The sequence below is a fragment of the Panthera pardus genome, unplaced genomic scaffold, assembly GCF_024362965.1.
Source record: "Panthera pardus isolate Hobbes unplaced genomic scaffold, ASM2436296v1 HiC_scaffold_11, whole genome shotgun sequence".
In the NCBI taxonomy this organism is placed as follows: Eukaryota; Metazoa; Chordata; class Mammalia; order Carnivora; family Felidae; genus Panthera; species Panthera pardus.
The window spans coordinates 56337171-56359870 of NW_026526666.1; the positions used below are offsets into that span (position 1 = coordinate 56337171).

Consider the following 22700-nt stretch of genomic DNA (forward strand, 5'->3'; position numbering starts at 1 on the left):
ATAGGAAATTTTTTAACTTGAATGAGGGGCTACTCCTTCCTTCAGGCCATTCTTTCCTGACACAAGACAAAGCCAAAACTTCTCTGGAAGAGGATGATGTGAAGTATCCCATTTCATTCAATTGTCAAGGCTTTCCTGAGCAATGCTGTGCAGGGAATTGTGTGAGACTGTTATTCAAAATGCTTGCAGAACAGTCAACTACATAGCCAAGTTATCAAAGTACAAAGAGGACAAAGTTGCACATCAATTGAAAAGATTAAAGTATAAATATGTAACAATCTGGCAGTTTGATAAAACATACATATGTATAGATTACAAATTATTATGTTAAAAAACACTGCTACATGTATACAGATACCTAGATATTTATAACTGTATCAACGACAATACATAAGCTAACATATGCAGTAAGCTTGTTAAAATGCTAGCAAGATGAAAAGGGTTAACACATGCTAATAAAAATGCATTTAAAATTAATTAAACAGGGGAGGCTGGGTGGCTCAGTTGGTTTAGCATCCAACTCCTGATTTCGGCTCAGGTCATGATCTCACAATTTATGAGATCGAGCCTCTATGCTGACAGCATGGAGCCTGCGTGGGATTCTCTCTCTCCCTCTCTCTCTGCCCCTCCGCTACTTGTGCTCTCAAAACAAAGTTTTAAAAAAATTAATTAAACAAAGATTAAACAATAACAACTGGTCTTCAATTGTCACAAGTGGTAAGATGTTGATATTAAGAATATCCTGTTTCCTATCTCCAAAATGTCTCTAAAATTTCTCATATTAGCTCTAAAGGGAGAAAACAGTTAACAAATAAAGTCAAATTACTTTGATTGTTTTGAATTGAATGCTTTGTGCCTACCTAATTTTTCTAAGGCTTTTAGATTACCCATTCTTTCTTCAGTTTCCTCATCCCCACCATCCAAATTCGTTTCCGTTTCCACTGCTCCAGTTGAATAGAGGGCTGGTATTTCCGATGATTCTATGACAGTTCCTAAAAAAAAAAAAAAAAAAAAAAAAAAAAAAGAATTACTAACTTGAATCACTAGCAGCTGAAGACCATATTTAAGTGAGTTCATTCTAGTCCTGTTCTCCCATTTGACCACCTCATTACAAACATCTCAGGTAACTTACATATATGATACTTTATTTAAAGCGTCATGTGTGATAACCACTCAATTCCTAAAAAAAAAAAAATAAGGAAGCTCTGGTAGCATTGGAAAGGATATGGAACCAGGCAATGGGGAAGAAGGGCAAGGCCAAGTCATTCTACAAAAGATACTTATCAACATAGCCTTGGTAAAGAAAAAGAACACTAAGGTCTATATATACCCTTGCACTTGTGGTGGGTAAGGAGCAGGTTATGCAGAATAAGCCTGTCCCACTGCTCTGGGCTCACCTAAGTTCTGGCATGACACCATCATAAGTTTAAAAAAAACAAAAACAAAAACAAAAAACTCTACATAGGTAACTTTATGAATTGGAAGGGAATTGGAGAGAATTCCCCTGGTTGCAGCTAAGGGTTCTCCTCCCTTAGCTAAATTGAGCTGAGTAATAGGATATCCAAAACTTTCAATCTCAAGCATGCAAGTCATTATGTATCTGTTAAACACAAGAAAGGTTGAACAAGAGTCATTTTTGGTCATTTTTAAATGGTCACACATGACTTACAAAGTTTTCTTACCAAAAATATTTAACCTGGATCTAACTAGGGCTTTATATCTAGCTTCTCACAGGAAACACAGTGGATAGAGGAACAAGTTAAATTACACCACAAGGACAATGAAATTCAGAATGTAGTGTTCTGGTGACAAAATGGACAAATCCTTTCACGAACAGTCTGTGCCATGGAGGTGGAGGCAGGGGTCGGGGATTCTTCTAGATTAAGAAACTGAAGAAACGTAACACAGGAAACCAAAGAAACATAACGCATGATTGAATCTTGATGTTATGAGGTTTCTCTTTCAGAGAGTGGGGAGTGGGAAAAGAAGCTACAGAAGACATTTGGGGCAATTAAAAAAATTTAAGTACGTGCTGCACATTGGATATTAGGGACTACTATTAATTTTCTTCGTTGTGATAATGATATATTATCATGTAAGACAATATCTTTATTTTTAGAAGCTATAAAGTATGCAGGACTAAAGTGCCATGATGTCGGGGCGCCTGGGTGGCTCAGTCGGTTGGGCGGCCGACTTCGGCTCAGGTCATGATCTCGCTGTCCGTGAGTTTGAGCCCCGCATCGGGCTCTGTGCTGACTGCGCAGAGCCTGGAGGCTGCTTCGGATTCTGTGTCTCCCTCTCTCTCTGACCCTCCCCCGTTCATGCTCTGTCTCTCTCTGTCTCAAAAATAAATAAACGTTAAAAAAAAAAAATTAAAAAAAAATAAAGTGCCATGATGTCTACTACTTACTCTCACAGAGTTCAGGGAAAAGGACAAATAGATGAAACAAATATGGCAAAATGTTAACTGTTGAATCTAAATGGTGGGTCCGTGGGTATTTGTTATATGTTTTTCAATTTTTCTGTATGTTTAAAAATTTTTACAGGGGCGCCTGGGTGGCTCAGTAGGTTAAGCATCCGACTTCAGTTCAGGTCATGATCTCACAGTTTGTGAATTCGAGCTCTGCATTGGGCTCTCTGCTGTCAGCATAGAGCCCGCTTCAGATCCTCTGTCTCCCTCTCTCTCTGCCCCTCCCCATCTCATGCTATTTCTCAAAAATAAACATTGAAAAAAACCTACAAAAATTTTTACGATACTGTTGACCCTTGGACAATGTGGAGGTTAGAGGCACTTTCCCATCCCATGCAATTGAAAACCTACATGTAACTTTTGAATGCCCCCCAAAATGTAACTAATAGCCGATTATTGTTGACCAGGAAGCCTTACTGACAACATGGTCAATTAACAGAACTTGTTTATTATGTATTATATCGTATTCTAGAGAAAAAGTAAAAGCAACATAGAGAAAAGAAAATGTTATTAAGAAAATCTTAAGAAAGAAAAAAAACCACATTTATAGAAAATATAGCACAGTACTGTATTGGAAAAAAATCCACATATAAGTGGACCTATACAGTTCAAACCTGTGTTGTTCAGAGGTCAATTATAAAATGTTGAAAAATATAGCCAGTTAAAAGTTCCTATGATCTCAGCATGAAATTTTCAACCACATGATATTTTTTACATCATTAATCCACTGATACACACTAAAACCACAGCCTAGTGCTAGCCAAAGTAACGAGGCCCAAAGTTGCTAGTGTAACTGGGGAGAATAGTTACACACCACAGTTTATAGCACAGAGCAGTAGATGATGTAATTGTATGCTACAAGGTATACAATTGTATACAAACAGGTACACCAAAAAGATATATAAGGTATACAAACAGTAGGAGAGAAAGACAGTAAGATCTAGAATAGTAGAGGCAAGTATTGGGCAAGCGCTAGAAGTCGTGCAGTTTCCCTCAGTAAAAGACTGAAGGCAGAGGAAAATGTGTTACGTGGGGCAGGGAACAAAGGCATCACCATTTCCTTTCATTATAGTGACTACACAGGAAACAGGTGATCCCCAAACAGAGTGATAAATGCTACAGTACAGCGCTCTTCTAAGGGTGCTAGTGAAACCCACATGAAGGACATCTCAACCGTGGAAGAAGTGCGAATTTAGAGTCAAAATTTATCCCAACATAAATTTAAAATGGAGGCATGCGCAGGAAAGAATTGCTAATTCGCAGATAACGTACTTTATTTGATACAGTAGACTGAAGCCAAGGGCTCTATCAGAGCTATTAAAAACCATTAGGTTGGTATAAATATTTATGTAAACCTTTTAAGGTCAATATAGCATTGGTACAATTTGTACTATTTAGGCAATGTTTAATTTCATACATACGATGCAGTTGACAGGGCACCTGTCTTTCAGCAGCAAAATTTTCACTATCACATAAAACTTAAAAAGTTCCCATTTAAATACAAATCAATATTAGTTGAGACAAGGCTTCCAGGCTTATTATATCTTCAGAAGAGAGGAAAAAAAATATATTCATCTTCTGACAAATTCTAATGGAATTATTTCTTACTAGTTCTATAACTAGTCATTCATTTTAAATTGAATTTGTTTTCAGGACTGTCAAATTTTTCAATCTACACATTAATAACTTGATAATTAAAAAACTGGCATGCATACCATTTGTTCCATAATGACAATTTGCTATTCTTTAATCAAAATAACAAATATTTTACAAATAAAAATGTTCTTAATAGAAATCCTTATTTTCTCCCCTCTGTATTTCATAGGGTAAATCAGGAGACATTAGAATTAAATATATTGTTAGAAGTAGTATGAAATCTTAAGTGTGCAAAATGTCAAAGCCTTAGACAAATGAGAGCCCCTAGAACAAAAGGTGTCGAAGCTTTATTATTCAAATATAAGTAATAAATGAAATTTAGAAGCTTTTTGGAAAAAACGATTTCCATCTCCATTTCAAACAGCTCTCAAAGCTTAATGCATGTCAGGGTTCATGTTCTAACATTTGGAATGGCACAAGGAAGTTCTTCTTCAATGCACAAATGAGCTAGCTGATTCATTTCTCCATCACTACATTATACAAGATGGGCACTTTTTCCTTCCCAGACTCACAGAGCAACTTCTGTAGATAAGATATTCTTCTAGACCTAGACTACGTGGTGGGGAGAGGGATCGTGGAATGAACTACCTCTGTCTGAAGGCCATTCGTGTGGAGAAGCAGATGAAAATGTCTTCCTTCGAACCAGAGTTAGGTGTACCACCTGCCCTGCGTTTCGTAACACTTCAACAACATCCTGGTTGGCAAAACCCTGAATATTGACACCATCAACCTAAAATGTTAAGAGACACATTAAACAGAAGCTTCAAGTTAGCTACTATTTTCAACTCTGACAAGGCAGAATAAAATCAGGCAATTCATTTTATGCCAAAACGAATTTGTATTAAACCTAAGGAATTATTTTTGAATAGGAGGCAAAATTAGTAGTGAAACATGCTGACAAATGTCCTGAAAACCTACAGAGCAAATTCAAACTTGTAATTGAGAGTCACACATTTTAACTGACAGCCTGAGAGGGAAAAGGTCTTAGTCTCTTATGCTATTCAAAATTCAAAGTGCCTTCAAAGATGGTCAACTGTTAAACACAGCTCTCAAGATGTACTAACTACAAGCCTGTATTATCAACATTGAAGAGGTCATCCAATACTTCATCCCTCTATCATATCATTATGTGGTAGTTTCCAGAAGAGATACACACATCTCCCCCCATAGGGTTTTCTAGTGCCGTGAAGAAGTATATGCAAGAAACGGATTTACTAATCTAAGTCAAGCCCAATTCCTCACTTCTGAAGTCCATCAGAACACACAGGCCTCATCTCCCAAGCTGGCCAAACCATTACGTTTAGTTTTCCCTAGAAGTATTTTCTCCAAAGCATCCACTGCTTACTGCTTGACTCCATATCCTGCAAATCACAAGACGCTTCCTAAGCCAAGAGTCATGAAAGGTGCTTCCCTAGATGGACTTGAAGGACGAAGATTCAAATGACACCAATGAACATTTGTTTCTATGTAAATCACTAAATTAAATGTGTGTATGTGTGTATGCTTCAAAAATATTATTCAAATAAACTTTAAAATTTAACCAATTTCTACTAAATGAAGAAAGACCAGTCTGAATTGACAAAAGGTAATTATTATATTCTCCAATATATAAAATAATTCTATGTTTTTGTATGTATTCAAAATTACTTACGATTAGTAGAAAAATTACTTTCATGAACAGATAAAAAGATCTGGTTAATAGCCTATTTTCTATGAAAAATGAGTGAGTTTAAAAAACACAGAGGTGTTTGAAAAGTCTTTTCTAGGGGCACCAGGGTGGCTCAGTCGGTTCAGTATCTGACAACTTCGGCTCAGGTCATGATCTTGCGGTTCATTGGTTCAGGCCCTGGGTCAGGCTCTGTGCTGACAGCTCAGAGCCTGGAGTCTGCTTCGGATTCTGTGTCTCCCTCTCTCTGCCCCTCCCCAGCTCATGCGCATGCTCGCTCGCTCGCGCTCTCTCTCTCTCTCTCAAAAATAAATAATAAAAACATTTTTTAAAAATTAAAAAAAAGTCTTTTCTAGAAGAATCGCAGACCATCTTTCAGATATGTGTGTGTGTATATATGTGTGTATATATATATATATATATATATATATATATATATATATATGTTTTATTCCTACCAATATGGTTATTGATTTGTTTCTTCACACACAATGAAAAACAAAAACAAAAAGCAAACAAACAAATTTAGAACCCCAAGAGTCCAAATCAATGAGATGACACTCAATTTTTTGAAACATTATGAGATTATGCGAAGCCATTCTCCTCTCACACACATACATTATAATAAAGATAACTCCCCCCAACCCCCCAAGTTGATTCCATTCTAAAACAGAGGACAGGTACTTACAGCAATTATTTTGTCATTCACTTGAATTTGGCCATTGTGGTATGCAGCACTGCCAGGTATTATACTTTTCACATAAATCCCTGAAGCCTCCCCTGAGGTGCATGAAAACATATGGAAAAAGGAAGAAAGCTCTAATTAGACCTTGATTGCAAAATTCATATCAAGAGGTTAATTAGCTACAGGGGCTGACTCGAGGCTTGATAAATACTATCTTGAACACAAGCAGGGAAATTGATGGATTATTTCAAACTGTCACCATCACGAGTGACCCGAATTTGAAATGATGTGACTGATGACTATTTCTGGAAAAATCATCAGTAATGGAACCCTGATGAAATGTGCTCTACCACCAACTGGAATTCAGGAGAGCCCAGGCAGTCTCAGCCTCTTCTCTTGGGCTGTCTCCCTTCTCCCTGCTGCCTCAGAGACCTTGTCACTTTTCACCAGCACTAAGACAAGAGTCTCCCTCCTACCTGGTCTTCCGCCTACATTTAGTTCACTGTTAGCTTCCCAGATACGGAAAAGTACACATAGTGTTTTGTTTTGTTTTTTTTAAGTAGAATCTTCACAATGTTACGTAATCTTTATATTATAAAATATTTAAATAGAAACAAATGGCTATATAAAAATTACAACTATATAAAAAGCATGCGTTCCTAGGGGCAAAGACTGGAGGAGAAACTGGAAAATGAAAACCATAACTCTGGATGATTTTGTACTTTTATTCTTGTATTTCAAATGAACTTAAAATATTGTCAATAGAAGAAAACTAAACACCAATGGATTCCTATTGCCTAAATGATTGTAAATTTCATAGACTCATACTCAAGGACCTCTATACTCTGCCCCAAATATCTTTTTCTCCTTACATCCAACTACCATCCCTCCAACAAGACAAAAGTCCACACACACAAGACTTGAGATTTCACCAAAACACTAAGTATTGTCATGATGCTATCCCTTTTCTTATCCATTTTTTCTTCCTATAACCTCACCCCTTCTACTAAAATCCTTTTTCATGACTAGCGCAAATACCTTTCTTTGTGAATTCTTTATTTCATCAAATTTAATCTTTCAACTGTCATGATAGTTTGCTTAGATCTCTACTAAAACATATATTTCACTTATCCTTAAATAATTGACAGTTACTTACATATTTCTTTCTCTGACTAGACTTTTCTTACATTCATTTTTCTATCCCTTTCAGAACTAAGTAACCCCCTCAAAAGTCCAATGAATGGAATAAAATGAATATTATTTTGAAACACTACATGTTAAATAGCATGCTGAGTTTGAGTTTTTAAATGTTCTAGTTTTTGGATTTACCATTGCCCCCCGCCCAGTCTCCAAAACTTCTTTTGAAGGTAAAGAAGGTAAAGGATTCTTTTCTTTATTCAGTAACATAAACATCAGATTTTCTCAGTCTTCTATCATTCACTTTCATTTTACTCTGTGTGTATATTGTTAACTTTATAAGAACACTCTAAAAACTTAATAGAGTATTTGAGTCATAAGCCACAAGTTTAGGAACAAAGTCATGATTTCTTTAACCAGACAGCATATTAAGAGCTATTCAATATAGTTTATTTTTCCCCCAACATTATTATACGATCCATACTTAGCTCTTTTGGAACTCATTTAAATTCTGAACCTAATAAAGGTGGCACTTAGAAAAATCTAAAGGTTTGAAAACAGTTATTTCATTAGGCTAAAATAGCACAAGGTGGCCTGACATGAATTTCATTCAGGACTTTGAATACATTAGCACTCTTAATCTTTCCACCTGCTGTAAGTATGCAAAATAATAATTTTTTTAAAAAATTAACTTTCTAATCTTGCTATTTTTTAAAAAACTAGAACATTTCATACCTCTGAATTCAGGTTACTAGCAAATATTTGTGCAAAAAATTTATTTTACCTTACTCTAATGACTGTCTTATAATAACAGAGTAATTCGTACAGTGAAAGTTACCAAATCTTTACATGTAAGAGCTGAGGGGATGTTATTCAGAAATACTTGGGCCATGTATTTATTATTACAATAGAACCCTTTTTTATATGACAGGAAAATAATTCTAATCAAAGAAATTGTTTTATATATATATGTGGTTATACTAACACTTTTTTGACATTTATATTATGAAATACAGTAATCTTTATTTTATCACATCTAAAGTGTCATAATATGTAACAGTCACAATATTTTAAATATATTTAAGAAATAAAAGAAGGTACAATTCAAATGCTATATGATGAGTTGGATAATTAAATCCTTGTTAATGAAAATCAAGTCAGCTATAAAACTACTGAGATAAAACTGTAATTCTCTAATCACTGAAAAGTAACTGGTTGCCACTAAAAATACACGGTTTATTGTTCAGTATTTAAATTAAAGTCTGCAGATAGTTAATTTTACTATCTAGAAACCTTAACATCCTTTACAATTATTTCCAAATACAAAATGGAAATGATTCATTTACCTGTATGAGGAGTTCCAATATACCCAACAATTCTAATTCCAAGACTTTGTCCATCTTTTTTAATGAGTTCAACATCATAAGTTTCAAAAAGAGAACTGTCCTAAAAAAAAAAAAAAAGAAAGAGAGAAGTGTCTTAAAAGGAAAAAAAACTTTTTAATGATATATATTTAGTTTCATAACTGTGTACACAGTCAATTTGTGCATGGTTTGTCAAGTATTTTTTTAGCACCTGTGGCAGAGAGAATCTTAAGATGGTCCCCATGATTTTTGATTCCTGGTGCTATTCCTGTGTTTATGTTTCAGTATGTGGCAAAAAGACGACTATCCAGGTGCATCTAATCTAATCACAGACCCTTCAAAAGCAGTTTTCTGGCTGGCAGCAGAAAAGGAAGTGACAAAGATTTGAAGTATAAGGGCTGGACTTGTGGTCTGAAGATGAAGAGGTCCTATGAGAAGTTCCACGGGGAGCCTCGAGGAGCTGAGAGGGCCTTAGCTGACAGCCAGCAAAGAAAAGAGACTTCAGTCCTACAGATGCAAGGAGCTGTTTTCTGCCAACAATCTATATGAGCTTAGAAAGAGACTGTCCCCAGAGCATCCAGATAAGAGTCCGGCAAGCCCTTGATTTTGGCCACACAGCAATCTAAGTAGAGAACCCAGCCCGTCCTACCCAGACTTCTGAACTGCACAACTGTGAACAAAGAGTGTTGTTTTAAGCCACAAGGCTTAGGGGCGCCTGGGTGGCGCAGTCGGTTAAGCGTCCGACTTCAGCCAGGTCATGATCTCACGGTCCGTGAGTTCGAGCCCCGCGTCGGGCTCTGGGCTGATGGCTCGGAGCCTGGAGCCTGTTTCCGATTCTGTGTCTCCCTCTCTCTCTGTCCCTCCCCCGTTCATGCTCTGTCTCTCTCTGTCCCAAAAATAAAATAAACGTTGAAAAAAAAAAAAAAATTTAAGCCACAAGGTTTGTGATAATTTGTTACACAACAGAAAACTAATACAGCCACTTAGAAAAAAAACTCAGGATAAATTTTTATCTAAAAGAACCAAATGTAGGGGTGCCTGAGTGGCTCAGTTGGTTAAGTATCCAACTTCGGCTTAGGTCATGATCTCAAAGTTCCTAAGTTCGAGCCCCGCTTCGGATGAGCCTCGCTTCTCTCTCTCCCTCTCTCTCTGCCCCTCACTCACTTTTACCCTCCCTCTCTCAAAAAATAAATAAAAAAGAACCAAATGTAAAGAAAAATTTTGAAACAAATGCTAAGAATTATTGTGAATAATAATTATGAGCAAAAACTGTCGACCTAGAACCTTTTTTCATTACTTGTCTTCTAATTTAAAATAGTTCTGGGGCGCCTGGGTGGCTCAGTCAGTTAAGCGTCCAACTTCGGCTCAGGTCAGGATCTCATGGTCCATGAGTTTGAACCCCACGTTGGGCTCAGTGCTGACAGCTCAGAGCCTGGAGCCTGCTTCAGAGTCTGTGTCTCCCTCTCTCTCTGACCCTCCCCCGTTCATGCTCTGACTCTCTCTGTCTCAAAAATAAATAAACATTAAAAAAAATTAAAAAATAAATTAAAAAATAAAAAAATAAAATAGTTCTTTAAAAGAATAAAGTGTCTAAAAACATGATCCAATTCAAAATGCTAACAGGAGAAAGGAAACGGGTGATTGCATCAAATTCTCGCTTATCACATAGCTACATTGATCCCAACTACTGAATTGGAGGCTCAAGAGAGCTAAAGTAATGGAAGGGAAGAAAGTGGCTGTAACCAGTCTGGGGAGGAAAACAAAAATGATGCTAACATCTCTGACAGAAAACTTCCAGCGACAAGATGCCAAAGAGGGAGAGGCCAACAACTTCGTAGAACAGCCCCTCGAATGCAGATGAATGACGGTCTTCCACCTCTTCCCACCAAAATCACTTCTCCTTCTTTCTTCCATAGCCCCTCCTTTTAAAAACTATTTCTCTCCATTCGCTTTATTACCCCTTGATTCAGAGCCTGTGTGATGGTTGGAAAGGGTTTGGAAAGGACCAGAAAGACCTGAATTCAAATCCCAGCTTCAACTTACTCACTACATGATTGTTTTTATACGTTTATTATTTTTTTAGGGACAAAAAAAGCACAAGTTGGGGACAGGGACAGAGGGAAATAGAGAATCTGAAGTAGGCTCCACACACAGCACAGAGCCCAACCCATGCCCAATCCCGTGACCCTGGGATCATCACCTGAGCCGGAATCAAGAGTCGGACGTTCAACCTATTGAGCCACCCAGACACCCCTCACTTTATGACTTTTAATGAGTAATTTGGACTTCAGTTCCTTCATGTATTGCAATCTTCTCTTTTTTTAATTTTTTTTTTTAATATTTATTTTTGAGACAGAAAGAGACAGAGCATGAGCGGGGGAGGGGCAGAGAAACAGGGAGACACAGAAGCAGGCTCCAGGCTCTGAGCTGTTAGCACAGAGCCCGACGCGGGGCTTGAACTCACAGACCGTGAGATCATGACCTGAGCTGAAGTCGGATGCTTAACTGACTGAGCCATCCAGGCGCCCCTGCAATCTTATCTTAATGAAAGATTAAGACCTATCTTGGAGAATTCCTGTGAGGATTTCAGATGACCTCAACAATTCTAGGTGTTTGATGATAATAATAATGATTATTATAACAAATATTATTTATTTCCTTTGGTCATTCTGTTCCTATCTGTAGTAACTCATACACTGACCAATATTTAGTTTCCCCTCCAATACATGGATGCCTCAACACCACTCTAATGAAGTAATAATGACAAGTACTAGGACTTCTGGCTGGCTCAGTTGGTAGAGCATGCAACTCTTGATCTCGGGGTCATGATTTCAAGCCCCATGTTGGGTTTGAATCTTACTTTAAAATAAAATTTAAGAGGTGCCTGGTTAAGCGTCCAACTTCAGCTCAGGTCATGATCTCACAGCTCATGGGTTCGAGACCCGCATTGGGCTGTGTGCTGACAGCTCAGAAACTGGAGCCTGCTTAGGATTCTGTGTCTCTGTCTCTCTCTGCTCCTCCCCCACTCGCACTCTGTCCCTCTCTCTCAAAAATAAGCAAACATTAAAAAGGAATTTTTTTAAACAAAATTTTAAAAGTTTTTTAAAAGCCTTTATTTAAGAAAAAGAAATGGCAAGTACTATTATTTTCCAATTTACAGAGGAGTAGCTGAAGCTCAGGGAGGCTGAATGACTTAACCCTGAGACACAGCAACAAAGAAAATCAAACTTATCTAAGGTCTCTTAGCGGGGTTCTTCTTCATTTCCTTGGGGACACTATTCACAATCATTGGCACTCTGAGTTGAAGGGATTTCTAATCTTGCAGGATCTCATATCCAGTATTTAAGATTAAAGAATGGTTTGTATACTCACAACACTAGGGCTCCTGTTGGCTACAGCAGGCAGGGCTACAGGTAAGGCTGCAGGGGGGGGAGGGGTTTCAGAAATTTCACCAACTGGGTCTCTTGCAACAAGCATCCTGACTGAATTCCCACAGTTCCTTAGTACTTGGGCAACTTGCTCGCTGGTCATTCCCTGCACATCTGTGCCACCAATCTTCAAGATGTGGTCCCCTGTCTGGAGTCTTCCATCCTTTAATTCAAGAAAAAAACAAAATTCAGCCACTCTGGAAAACAGTATGGAGGTTCCTCTAAAACCTAAAAATACAACTACCCTACGACCCAGCAATTGCACTACTAGGCATTTATCCAAGGGATACGGGTGTGCTGTTTCGAAGGGATGCATGCACCCCAATGTTTATAGCAGCACTATCAACAACAGCCAAAGTATGGAAAGAGCCCAAATGTCCATCGATGGATGAATGGATAAGGAAGATGTGGTTTATATATACAGTGGAGTATTACTCGGCAGTCAAAAAGAATGAAAGCTTGCCGTTTGCAACTACGTGGATGGAACTAGAGGATATCATGCTAAGCGAAATTAGAGAAAGACAAATATCATATTACTTCACTGATATAAGGACTTTAAGACACAGAACAGATGAGCACAAGGGAAGGGAAGCAAAAATAATATAAAAACAGGGAGGGAGACAAACCATAAGAGACTCTTAAATACAGAGAAGAAACTGAGGGTTGCTAGGGGAGAGGGGGTGGGGGGAAGGGCTAAATGGGCAAGGGGCATTAAGGAGGGCACTTGTTGGGATGAGCACAGGGTGTTATATGTAAATGATAAATCACTAAATTCTATTCCTGAAATTATTACACTGTTAACTTGGATTTAAATTAAATAAAAATAACAATAATAAAAAAATATTCTAAGAAATCAATGATCTAACTTCACTAGCTAATAACAATTCATCAGACTTTCAATTCTGGCAAAATGGCTGACAAAGAAGCCATCTATAAAACGTTAAATAAAACATAACAGTCTTAATGAATGCTGAACTGGCAACAGAGAAAAGGAAATCTTTGCCAAAAAAAAAAAAAAAAAAAGATGGGGTGGAGGATGTGTTCAAAAGGAGAATAGTATCTAGAATTCTAAAACAGTCATTTATTTGCTCAAGGGCATCACTTCATGCCTGATGGCTTGGAGCCAGGGTATTAATGGCCACAAAAGTAAGGAAGAGATCAGAAAGCCCTGGGCCTCAAGAAGGGAAGGAGCTTGGATCAGAAGCCTCCAGCATAAAGCTAGAAACTCTCAAGGCCGGAAAACTCAGTGGCATGTGTAAGGATGAGCGAGATATCAGTGTAGCTGGAAGAGAATGAGCAAAGAGGAGAGTAGTCAGGAGGAGAAGGGAGCATTAACTGAGGTCAGCAGTGCAGAGCATTTACTCGGAGCCAATGGGAAGGGAAGTCACTGAAGTGTTCTGAAAGAGAAGTGACATTATCTGACTTACTTTTAACAAGATCCTCAAGCTTCTGTGCTGAAAATAGACTACAGGGGAGGAAGCAACAGAAGCAGAGATACCAGTTAGTAGACTAAAGCAGTAATCTAGAGATAGTGGTAGCCTACAGACTGGGTTAGCAGTTGGAGTGTTGAGAAGTGAGATCCTAGATGTATTCTTAATGAACTTTCAACAGACCCTACTGATAGTTTCTACAGGAGGTGTGAGGGGACAAAAGGACTTAAAGCTCCAAGGTTTTAGCCTAAGCAACTGAAAAGACAGAGCTGCTATTAATGGAAATAGAGAACTACAGAGCAATAGATGGGTGGGAGTAGGAATGAGGAGTTTTGGAGATAGCCAGTCTGAGATCCTATTAGACATGCAAGTGAAAATGTCAAATATGCAGCTGGATATACAAATTTGGAGTTCAGGAGAAAAGTCCAGACCACAGAGTTAAATTTAGGAGTCATTAGCATATATAAAGTCAGGATTCTGGATGAATTTAAAGCAAGGATATGTGATGTTTCATTTCTTTTATTTTTTATTTTTTTTAAATGTTTATTTTTGAGGGACGTCTGGGTGGCTCAGTCAGTTAAGCATCTGACTTCGGCTCAGGTCATGATCTCGCTCAGGTCATGATATCTCGGTTTGTGAGTTCGAATTCCACGTCGGGCTCTGTACTGACAGCTTGGAGCTTGGAGCTAGCTTCGGATTCTGTGTCTCCCCCTCTCTCTGCCCCCTCCCATGCTCATGCTCTGTCTCTCAATAATAAATAAAAGTTAAAAAAAAAAAAAGGAAAAAAATGTTTTTATTATTTTTTTAAATTTACTTATTTTTGAGAGACAGAGAGACACAGAGCACAAGCAGGAGAGAGGCAGAGAGAGAGGGAGACACAGAATCGGAAGCAGGCTCCAGGCTCCGAGCTGTCAGCACAGAGCCTGACGCGGGGCTTGAACTCACAGACCGTGAGATCATGTCCTGAGCTGCAGTCAGACACTTAACCAACTGAGCCACCCAGGTGCCCCGAAAAAATAAATGTTTAAAAAAATAAAATAAAATGTTTATTTTTGAGAGAGCATGCACACACACGCACACCAGTGGGGGAGGGGCAGAGAGAGGGAGACAGAAGATCCGAAGCAGGCTCTGTGCCAACAGCAGAGAGCCCTATGTGGGGCTTGAGCTATGAACCTAAAGATCATGACCTGAATCAAAGTCACACGCTTAACTGACTGAGCTACCCAGAAGCCCCTGTGACATTCTATTTCTTAAACTAAGCGATATGTACATCGGTGATTATTTCATTACTTAAAACGTGCACAGCCATCATACATACTTCCTATGTACATTTTTCTATGTGGGTATCTCATGCACAGAAAAGTTTAAAACAATAAAAAAGCACATCAGTTCATAATGTTTAACATTTCCATTCTACCTCCAACTGTGAAATTCTTGAAACAGCAGACCCATCTGCATTTTGTTTCATTGGAAATTTTGAATTCTCTTTACTTATCTTTACTATATTAAAGATACCAAAATTTAACATAGCTGGTTACAAAAAATTATACCTGCAAAATACCTTATAGGTCGAAAATCACTTTTCATATATCATCTCATTCAGAGAGGGACAACTTTATTTTATAATTTTTAAAGTTTATTTTGTTTTATTTTATTTTGAGAGAAACAGAGACAGTACAAGTGGGACAGGAACAGGGAGAGACAATCCCAAGCAGGCTCTGCACTGATGGTGCAGACTGATGTGGGGCTTGAACCCATGAACCGTGAGATCATGAGCCAATGCCAAGGGGCAGATGCTTAACCGACTGAGCCACCCAAGAGCCCCTGAGGGGGACAACTTTAAAGATGAACAAATGGAGATTCAGAAAGGTCGACTGACTTGACCAAGGTCATAAAGCTAATAAGAGAACCTAGGTTCAACCCAAGCTGTCCCAGTGAAGACCAGTTCTCATTAGTCCTTTATCTTACACTTCAATATCTTCAAAGTAACACTAGTAGATCAATTTACTGTTTTCCTGTTCTCCAAGAAACTGTAACTATCAAAAAGCTTCAGTGAAATGAAGATGAAAAGTAGGTATTTTGCAACTGGGAGAGAAAGACAGCCTGAGAATAGAGCAATGACCATCAGGCTTGTGCAGTACTAGGCTTCATATTCCTGGCTCCAGAAGGCACTATCTGTAAGGTATAGGTGAAATTCAGAAGAAAAAAGTAAAAACAAAACAAAAAAAATCTTAAGACTAAAAAGTCTATTCCCCATCCTTCCTTTTCTCCAATTTTTCAGAAACTTGGATGAAGGTATTAGATCAAAAGAATGAGTTGGGACGCCTGGGTGGCTCAGTCGTTAAGCATCCGACATCGGCTCAGGTCATGATCTCATGGTTTGTGAGTTTGAGCCACACGTGGGTCTCTATGCTGACATCTCAGAGCCTGGAGCCTGCTTCAGATTCTGTGTCTCCCTCTCTCTCTGCCCCTCCCCCACTTGTGCTCTGTCTCTATCAAAAATAAATAAATGCAAAAAAAAAAAAAAAAAAAAAGAATGAGTAAAGAGCTATGGGCTTTGTTTTGAAGTCTGGAGAAGGCCCTAGAAGCAAATGGAAAAGGAGAAGAGGAAGAAAACAGAAACGCAATTCAATTTAGAAACTCAGAAAAAAAGAAGATGCAAAGAGCAAAAAAATTGGTGGATTTCTGGGGTGCCTGGGTGGCTCAGTTGGTTAGGTGTCTGACATTGGCTCAGGTCATGATCTCACAGTTTGTGGGTTTGAGCCCCATGTTGGGCTCTGTGCTGACAGCCCAGAGCCTGGAGCCTGCTTCGGATTCTGTCTCTCTCTCTCTCTCTCTCTCTGCCCCTCCTCTGCTCATACTCTATCTTGCTCTCTCTCAAAAACAAAAACAAAACAAAAATTAAAAGAAATGGTGGATTTCTACTTTAAGCACTGATAATTTTGATATTCTATCAATGTAACAACTTGAGATAAAGCAAGTACTCAAGAAGAAGTCAGTGCTTATGATGAAAAACAAGGGTGAAGCGGCCTCTGTAAATCAAACCATCCTTGAACAAAATTATGGCTGGGCCAAAGAATAAAGAATTTGTCAAATAAGTGTTTTCATACTTGGCTAAAGAAGGGCACTTCACCATAAGTACATATTTAGTTACTTCCTTAGGCACTATTTTTTTCCCTATTTTATCTCAATTCAATTTAAAATGATGTAGATAATTTGCATCTGTCACTGAAAGTCAAACATTTTCTTCTTCCAGAAAAACAGGTGTTCTAAGGAATTCATAAGCGCAAAAACAATCATCAGTCAGATTGATAGGAAAGACACCAAAATGACAGCTACCTTGTTTAAGTCCTGAAGCTCTAAGCATTACATTTTACTGATATTTTCTGATCAACATTCTCCTTCCATAACCTGTCTACTGTGCAAGGAAAATAAAAGGCATAGAGTCCTTTCTTTTCTTTGACAGAAATCATAAATCAGTGATAGCCAATAAATAGCTATGCCAACATTCAAAGACAGGGTGTTGGGGCGCCTGGCTGGCTCAGTGAGTGGAGTGTGTGACTCTTGATCTAGGGGTTGTGAGTTCAAGCTCCACATTTGGTGTGGACATTACTTTAAAAATAAAAATACACAGAGCATGCTAATCAAACATTCAAGTATAAAAATTTATTAACCCATGGGTTCTTTCACAAGAGAAAAATAATTATGCATATAGGCTAAATAGTATGGAAGGCACAAAAACTAAAACAGCTGATCTACTTTCTCTTTCTCAAAAATAAATAAACTTAAAAAAAGGGGGGGGGGGGCAGAGGTGCCTGGATGGCTCAGTCAGTTAAGTGTCCAACTCTTGATCTCAGCTTAGGTCATGATCTCACAATCGTGAGAAGGAACCCCGCATCGGGCTTAGCGCAGAGCCTGGAGCCTGCATGGGATACTTAAAAATAATGATAACAGCTGATGTAATAGGTTACCACAGATTATTGTGAAAGCATTAAAAGTATCATTTATTCCAAGTTAGCAATTATAGGCTAAAAAAATATATTACTTTGCATCTTAAGTTCTCTGATAGGCAGACTGGATGAGGGGTACCTGGCTGGCTCAGTCAGTAAAGCATGTGACATTCATTCGTTCATTTAGAAAGAGAGAGAGCCTGTGCACAAGCCAGGGAAGGGCACAGAGAGAGGGAGACAGAGAATCCCAAGCAGGCTCCACTCTGTTAGTGCAGATCCTATGTGGTGCTTGAACTCACATACTGTGAGATCATGACCTAAGCCAAAATCAAGAGCCAGACATTTAACCAAGTGAGCCACCCAGGCACCCTGAGCATGTGACTCTTGATCTCAGGGTTGTGAGTTCAAGCCCCACATTGGACATGGAGCCTACTTAAAAAAATAATAATAAATTAAAAACTTTTAAATATATTATAATAAAATAAAAATATTTGAATACCTAAAGGAATTCAAGCTTTAAAATAAAAGCAATAAAATAAATAAATTTGTTTTTTTTTTTTAACTAAAAACAGAAAATAAAATTATTACTAGTTTCAATGCCAGGCCAATTCTATCACTGGTCTTTAATCAAAAGACAACCTAACATTGGCAGAAAACAGCGACTTTATAAAATAAACACTCTTTTCCTTAAGGAATTAAAGGAAGATAATACATCTAAGTATATCTATCCTATTCTATTCAAATTCTCACAGCCCTCATCAAATATTTAAGGATAAGGAAAATATCTGTTTATAGACTCAAAGCAAAATTTCTTGGGAATAACCAACTATTCAATGGCCTCAAGCTGAGCCTCACTTATTCTAGGCTGAAAATTCCTCATAGTACACACCCACCCTCTAATCCTTGCTTCGTTACATTCTTTCTTAGTATGAAAGATTACTGGAGAGCTAATGTGACTCATAATTGCCTAACTCCAAAATGTCAATAATTCGTGAAAACTTTTAAATAGGTTGCTTTGCTATAGTTACCTTCTAGAGAAAACAGGATAAACTCAGTGTACCTGATTTCCCTAGAATTTCTCCAGACCACAAGAAAGATACTTATGTAAAATGAAGTTTTACACTACTCATTTTTAATTCAAAACAAAAACAAAAACAAAAGTTCTAACTGCTGAAAATTTTTGAAACTTTTGTCATAGCCGAATGGAATTCTCAAAAGATGTATGTTTCAGGTACTGTGAATTTTGGAGACTGAGGATTACAGGTTGGTTTATAGGTAGGTCTATAGGTTTATAGATTATAGATTATAGGTTATAGATTTATAACATAGATTGTAAGTCTTTAACTCCCCTTACACAATACAGTTTTCCTATCCATGGAATTGGCCCTGATTACATTAAATGATTGGTCATTGTAATTAAATCTCAGTAAGTGTTTCTTAAAAAGCTCATATAAATCAATAGTTTTTTCATTTACTTTATACTATTAGAGGCAGTAGACAGCAGAAGGACAAAGACCAGCTTAGGAGTCAGACACACCCAAGTTCAAATCCTGGCTCTACTTCGATCAAGCTGTATGACCAAACATCAGTTACTTATTCTACCGAAATCTCAGATCCTTCTTAAGCAAAATGAGAATAAATCCCTCTCTGAGTTGTGGGCATTATACTCAACACTATATGTAAAGTCTTTAGCTTAATGTCTTGCTTATAGCAAATCATCAATTGCTTCTGATCAATTGCTTTCTGATGACCCTTTATGCTGCAGTGACCTCAGTTAGGTGTTTTTTGCCACACTCCCTCAACTGTACCCACCTTTTAACTGTGTATTACCTGTACACACAAAAGGAAACACTAAAGAGCTATTTCATAAAAATCTTTTAAATAATATGGACTTCTTTTTCTAACTTTCTATTATCTCATCTTATATTCTTTGAAGAAAGTAATATTAATTAACCCCACTAGCTGAACGTAGGTATCACTTTATGATCAATCTTGATCACACTTAAACTAATGACCCAAGACATCTGTATTCCCTTGCCATAAAGATTGCAATAGTCAAGAGTGAACATTAGTATTCAAAACAGGAATACATTTTAATTAAAGGCAATAATTCCCTTTAAAATTCTTTTAAAGCTATGATCAGGCTGGGGCGCCTGGATGGCTCAGTTGGTTAAGCATCTGACTTTGGTTCAGGTCATGATCTCACAGCTTGTGGGTTCGAGCCCTGCGTCGGGCTCTGTGCTGACCGCTCAGAGCCTGGAGCCTGCTTCAGATTCTGTATCTCCCTCTCTCTCTGCCCCTCCCCTGTTCGTGCTTGTGTCTCAATCTCTCTCAAATAAACATTAAAAAAAAAATTTAAAGCTATGTTCAAGGCTACATGAGCAAAAACTTGTAAAGGCTTAGCAACAACACACAGAATCTGTTGAAGAGATTTTATCTGCCATTAGCCGAGGTGAGAAGAGAGAGGGGATGTCTCTGTCCCCTATGATCAGACTTCACCATATTCCCTACAGGAAAAAGCCAATTGTTCTGTTGCTTCTAGAGCTGGCTATTTCCTGATAAGCTTAGACCAACTCTGGACAAGTATACATCAGAAAAAGAAAAACATTAGGATGAACTTTAGATAAATAGATTTAAGCAGTAAAACACAGGCTTCAGAGTCAGATAGATGTGGGCTCAATCCTGACTTTGTCATTTCCTAGTTGAGTAGCCTTGGGCAATTTCTTAACAGCTTTCAAATCTATAATTTGAAAATAAAATTTATGACTGTTTCAAGGATTACATGAGAATAATATATATTAGGTAGATAACAATGTCTGGTATAAATAAACACTTGCTTCTCCATCATGACTGATGGGCATACCACAACCCCCTCCCTAATGACCTGAAATAGTGACAATCCCTTCCAGTAAAGGCTAAATATCAGACCTGGGCCTTTCCCAACAGTGTCTCAAAGGGATTAATTTGGGAAACTGCACATCATATTCTCCTTGTGACAATTCTTAATGCACATTAGGATATTAAAAGCTCAGAAAAATTCTTACAGTAAAAAAGTCTATTTGATTTTATTTAACTTGGTGTTTTCTAAATTTATCTGACCCTTTGTTTTTCACAGTAACTACTCCACTTTGCATCTTGAAAAATGCTACTCCAGCAAACAAGCCTATGAAAATTGCTAAAGTGAGGGGGGGGGGCGGTGTTGGGGAGGAAATGTGGAAAAAGATATCAAAATATTCCACAATACTTCATCCTTTTCCAGGTTACAAAAAATTTCCAAAAACCCTTAAAGAATATGTTTTCTGCCCCAAATGTGTTTTGAAGGCCCATAAAATGACCATTTTCAACCCTTTTGGTCTCAGAAATGCTTCACACTCTTAAAAATTATTAAGGATGCAGAAATGGGGATTACAAAGAAGCACAGGAAACTTCTGTGGGTGATGGATATGTTCATTTTCTTGAAGAAACAGATGGTATGATGGTTAAATTTTATGTTATCACCTTGGCTAGGCGATGGTACCTAGTTTTTTTTTTGGTGAAACACTAATCTAGATGTTACTGTGAAAGTATTTTGCAGATATGATTAATATCTATAACTGGCTGACTTTAAGAACATTACTCTTGATAACAAGGGGGAAGGGTTGCACCATCAAATCAGTTGAAGACTTTAAGAGCAGAAACAGATTTCCTAGAGAAAAAGGAATTCTGCCTTAAGACTCTAACAGAAATCCTGCCTGAGTTTCCTAAGAAATCTTACTAACTGACCCTACAAATTTCCAAGTCCAGACCATGACATCAAATCCTGCCTGAGTTTCCAGCCTGCTGGACTGCCCTACACACTTTAAACTTGCCAGTAAACATATTTCAAATTTAGTTTTTTTAATTATTATTATTTGGGGGGGGGCACCTGGGTGGCTCAGTCGGTTAAGCTTCTGACTTCAGTTCAGGTCATGATCTCACAATTGGTGAGTTCAAGCCCCTATCAGCACAAAGCCTGCTTCAGATCCTCTGTCCCCCCTCTCTCTTTGCTCCTCCCCTGCTCGTGCTGTCTCTCAAAAATAAACATTAAAAAAACAAAACCTTTTAAAAATTATTATTTTTTATTTGAGAGAGAGAGAGAGAGGGCAGAGGGAAAGAGAATCTCAAGCAGGGTCCACACTCAGTGTAGAGCCTGACATGAGGCTTGATCCCACGACCCTGGGATCATGACCTGAGGCGAAATCAAGAGTCAGAGGCTCAACTGACTGAGCCACTGAAGCACCCCATCAAATTTATTAAACTGTATACTTTGCATATGTGTAGTTTATTATATGTCAATTATATCTCAAAAATTACTGAGAATCTCAAAGCACTTTTATTTCTGTGGTTCTTTTTGTTGATATCTACTGAATTAGAAAATAGCAGAGAAGGGGTATCTGGGTGGCTCAGTCAGTTAAGCATCCGACTTCAGTTCAGGTCATGATCTCAGTTTGTGGGTTCAAGCCCTGCTTCAGGCTCTCTGCTGACAGCTCAGAGCATGAAGCCTGCTTCTGTGTTTCCCTCTCTGTCCCTCCCCTGCTTGCACTCTTTCTCTCTCTCAAAAATAAATATTAAAAAAAAAAAAAAAAGAAAGAAAAGAGAAATTCTTAAAATATTTAATACATGTAATATATTAATATATATTTTATCTATTGATGTATACACTTTTTAGTTTGAAAATAAAAGCTATATTTTCTAAAACAAAATGGTGAGAAGAGTGGCAGTTTTAAATATTTTTGGAAATCTCTTTAATATGTGGCTTAAAAGAAGACAACTGGATTTTCACATCTGCTTTAGCATTCAATATGTTGCAATATGTTGCTTGGCTGAAGTATATAAAGAAAATCTGGCTTCCATAAAATACATGGTTAAAACACGTATTTAATAGTATTTAATAGC

General features: G+C 37.8%; 1 protein-coding gene across 4 annotated transcripts in view; it reads right to left on the minus strand.

Annotated features, from left to right (window-relative positions):
* The window catches only part of PATJ (PATJ crumbs cell polarity complex component), a 361962-nt gene that overhangs the window by 308971 nt on the left and 30291 nt on the right, over positions 1-22700 (minus strand). For 3 of the 4 annotated variants that reach the window (XM_019449079.2, XM_019449078.2, XM_019449081.2), the window contains exons 8-12: positions 12351-12569; positions 8961-9060; positions 6481-6572; positions 4715-4856; positions 861-992 (exon numbers count right to left, since the gene is read on the minus strand). In XM_019449079.2, the coding sequence (XP_019304624.2) occupies positions 861-992; positions 4715-4856; positions 6481-6572; positions 8961-9060; positions 12351-12569 (685 nt within the window). The remainder of the gene's footprint in view (positions 1-860; positions 993-4714; positions 4857-6480; positions 6573-8960; positions 9061-12350; positions 12570-22700) is intronic. The other variant, XM_019449080.2, reaches the window with a different exon arrangement.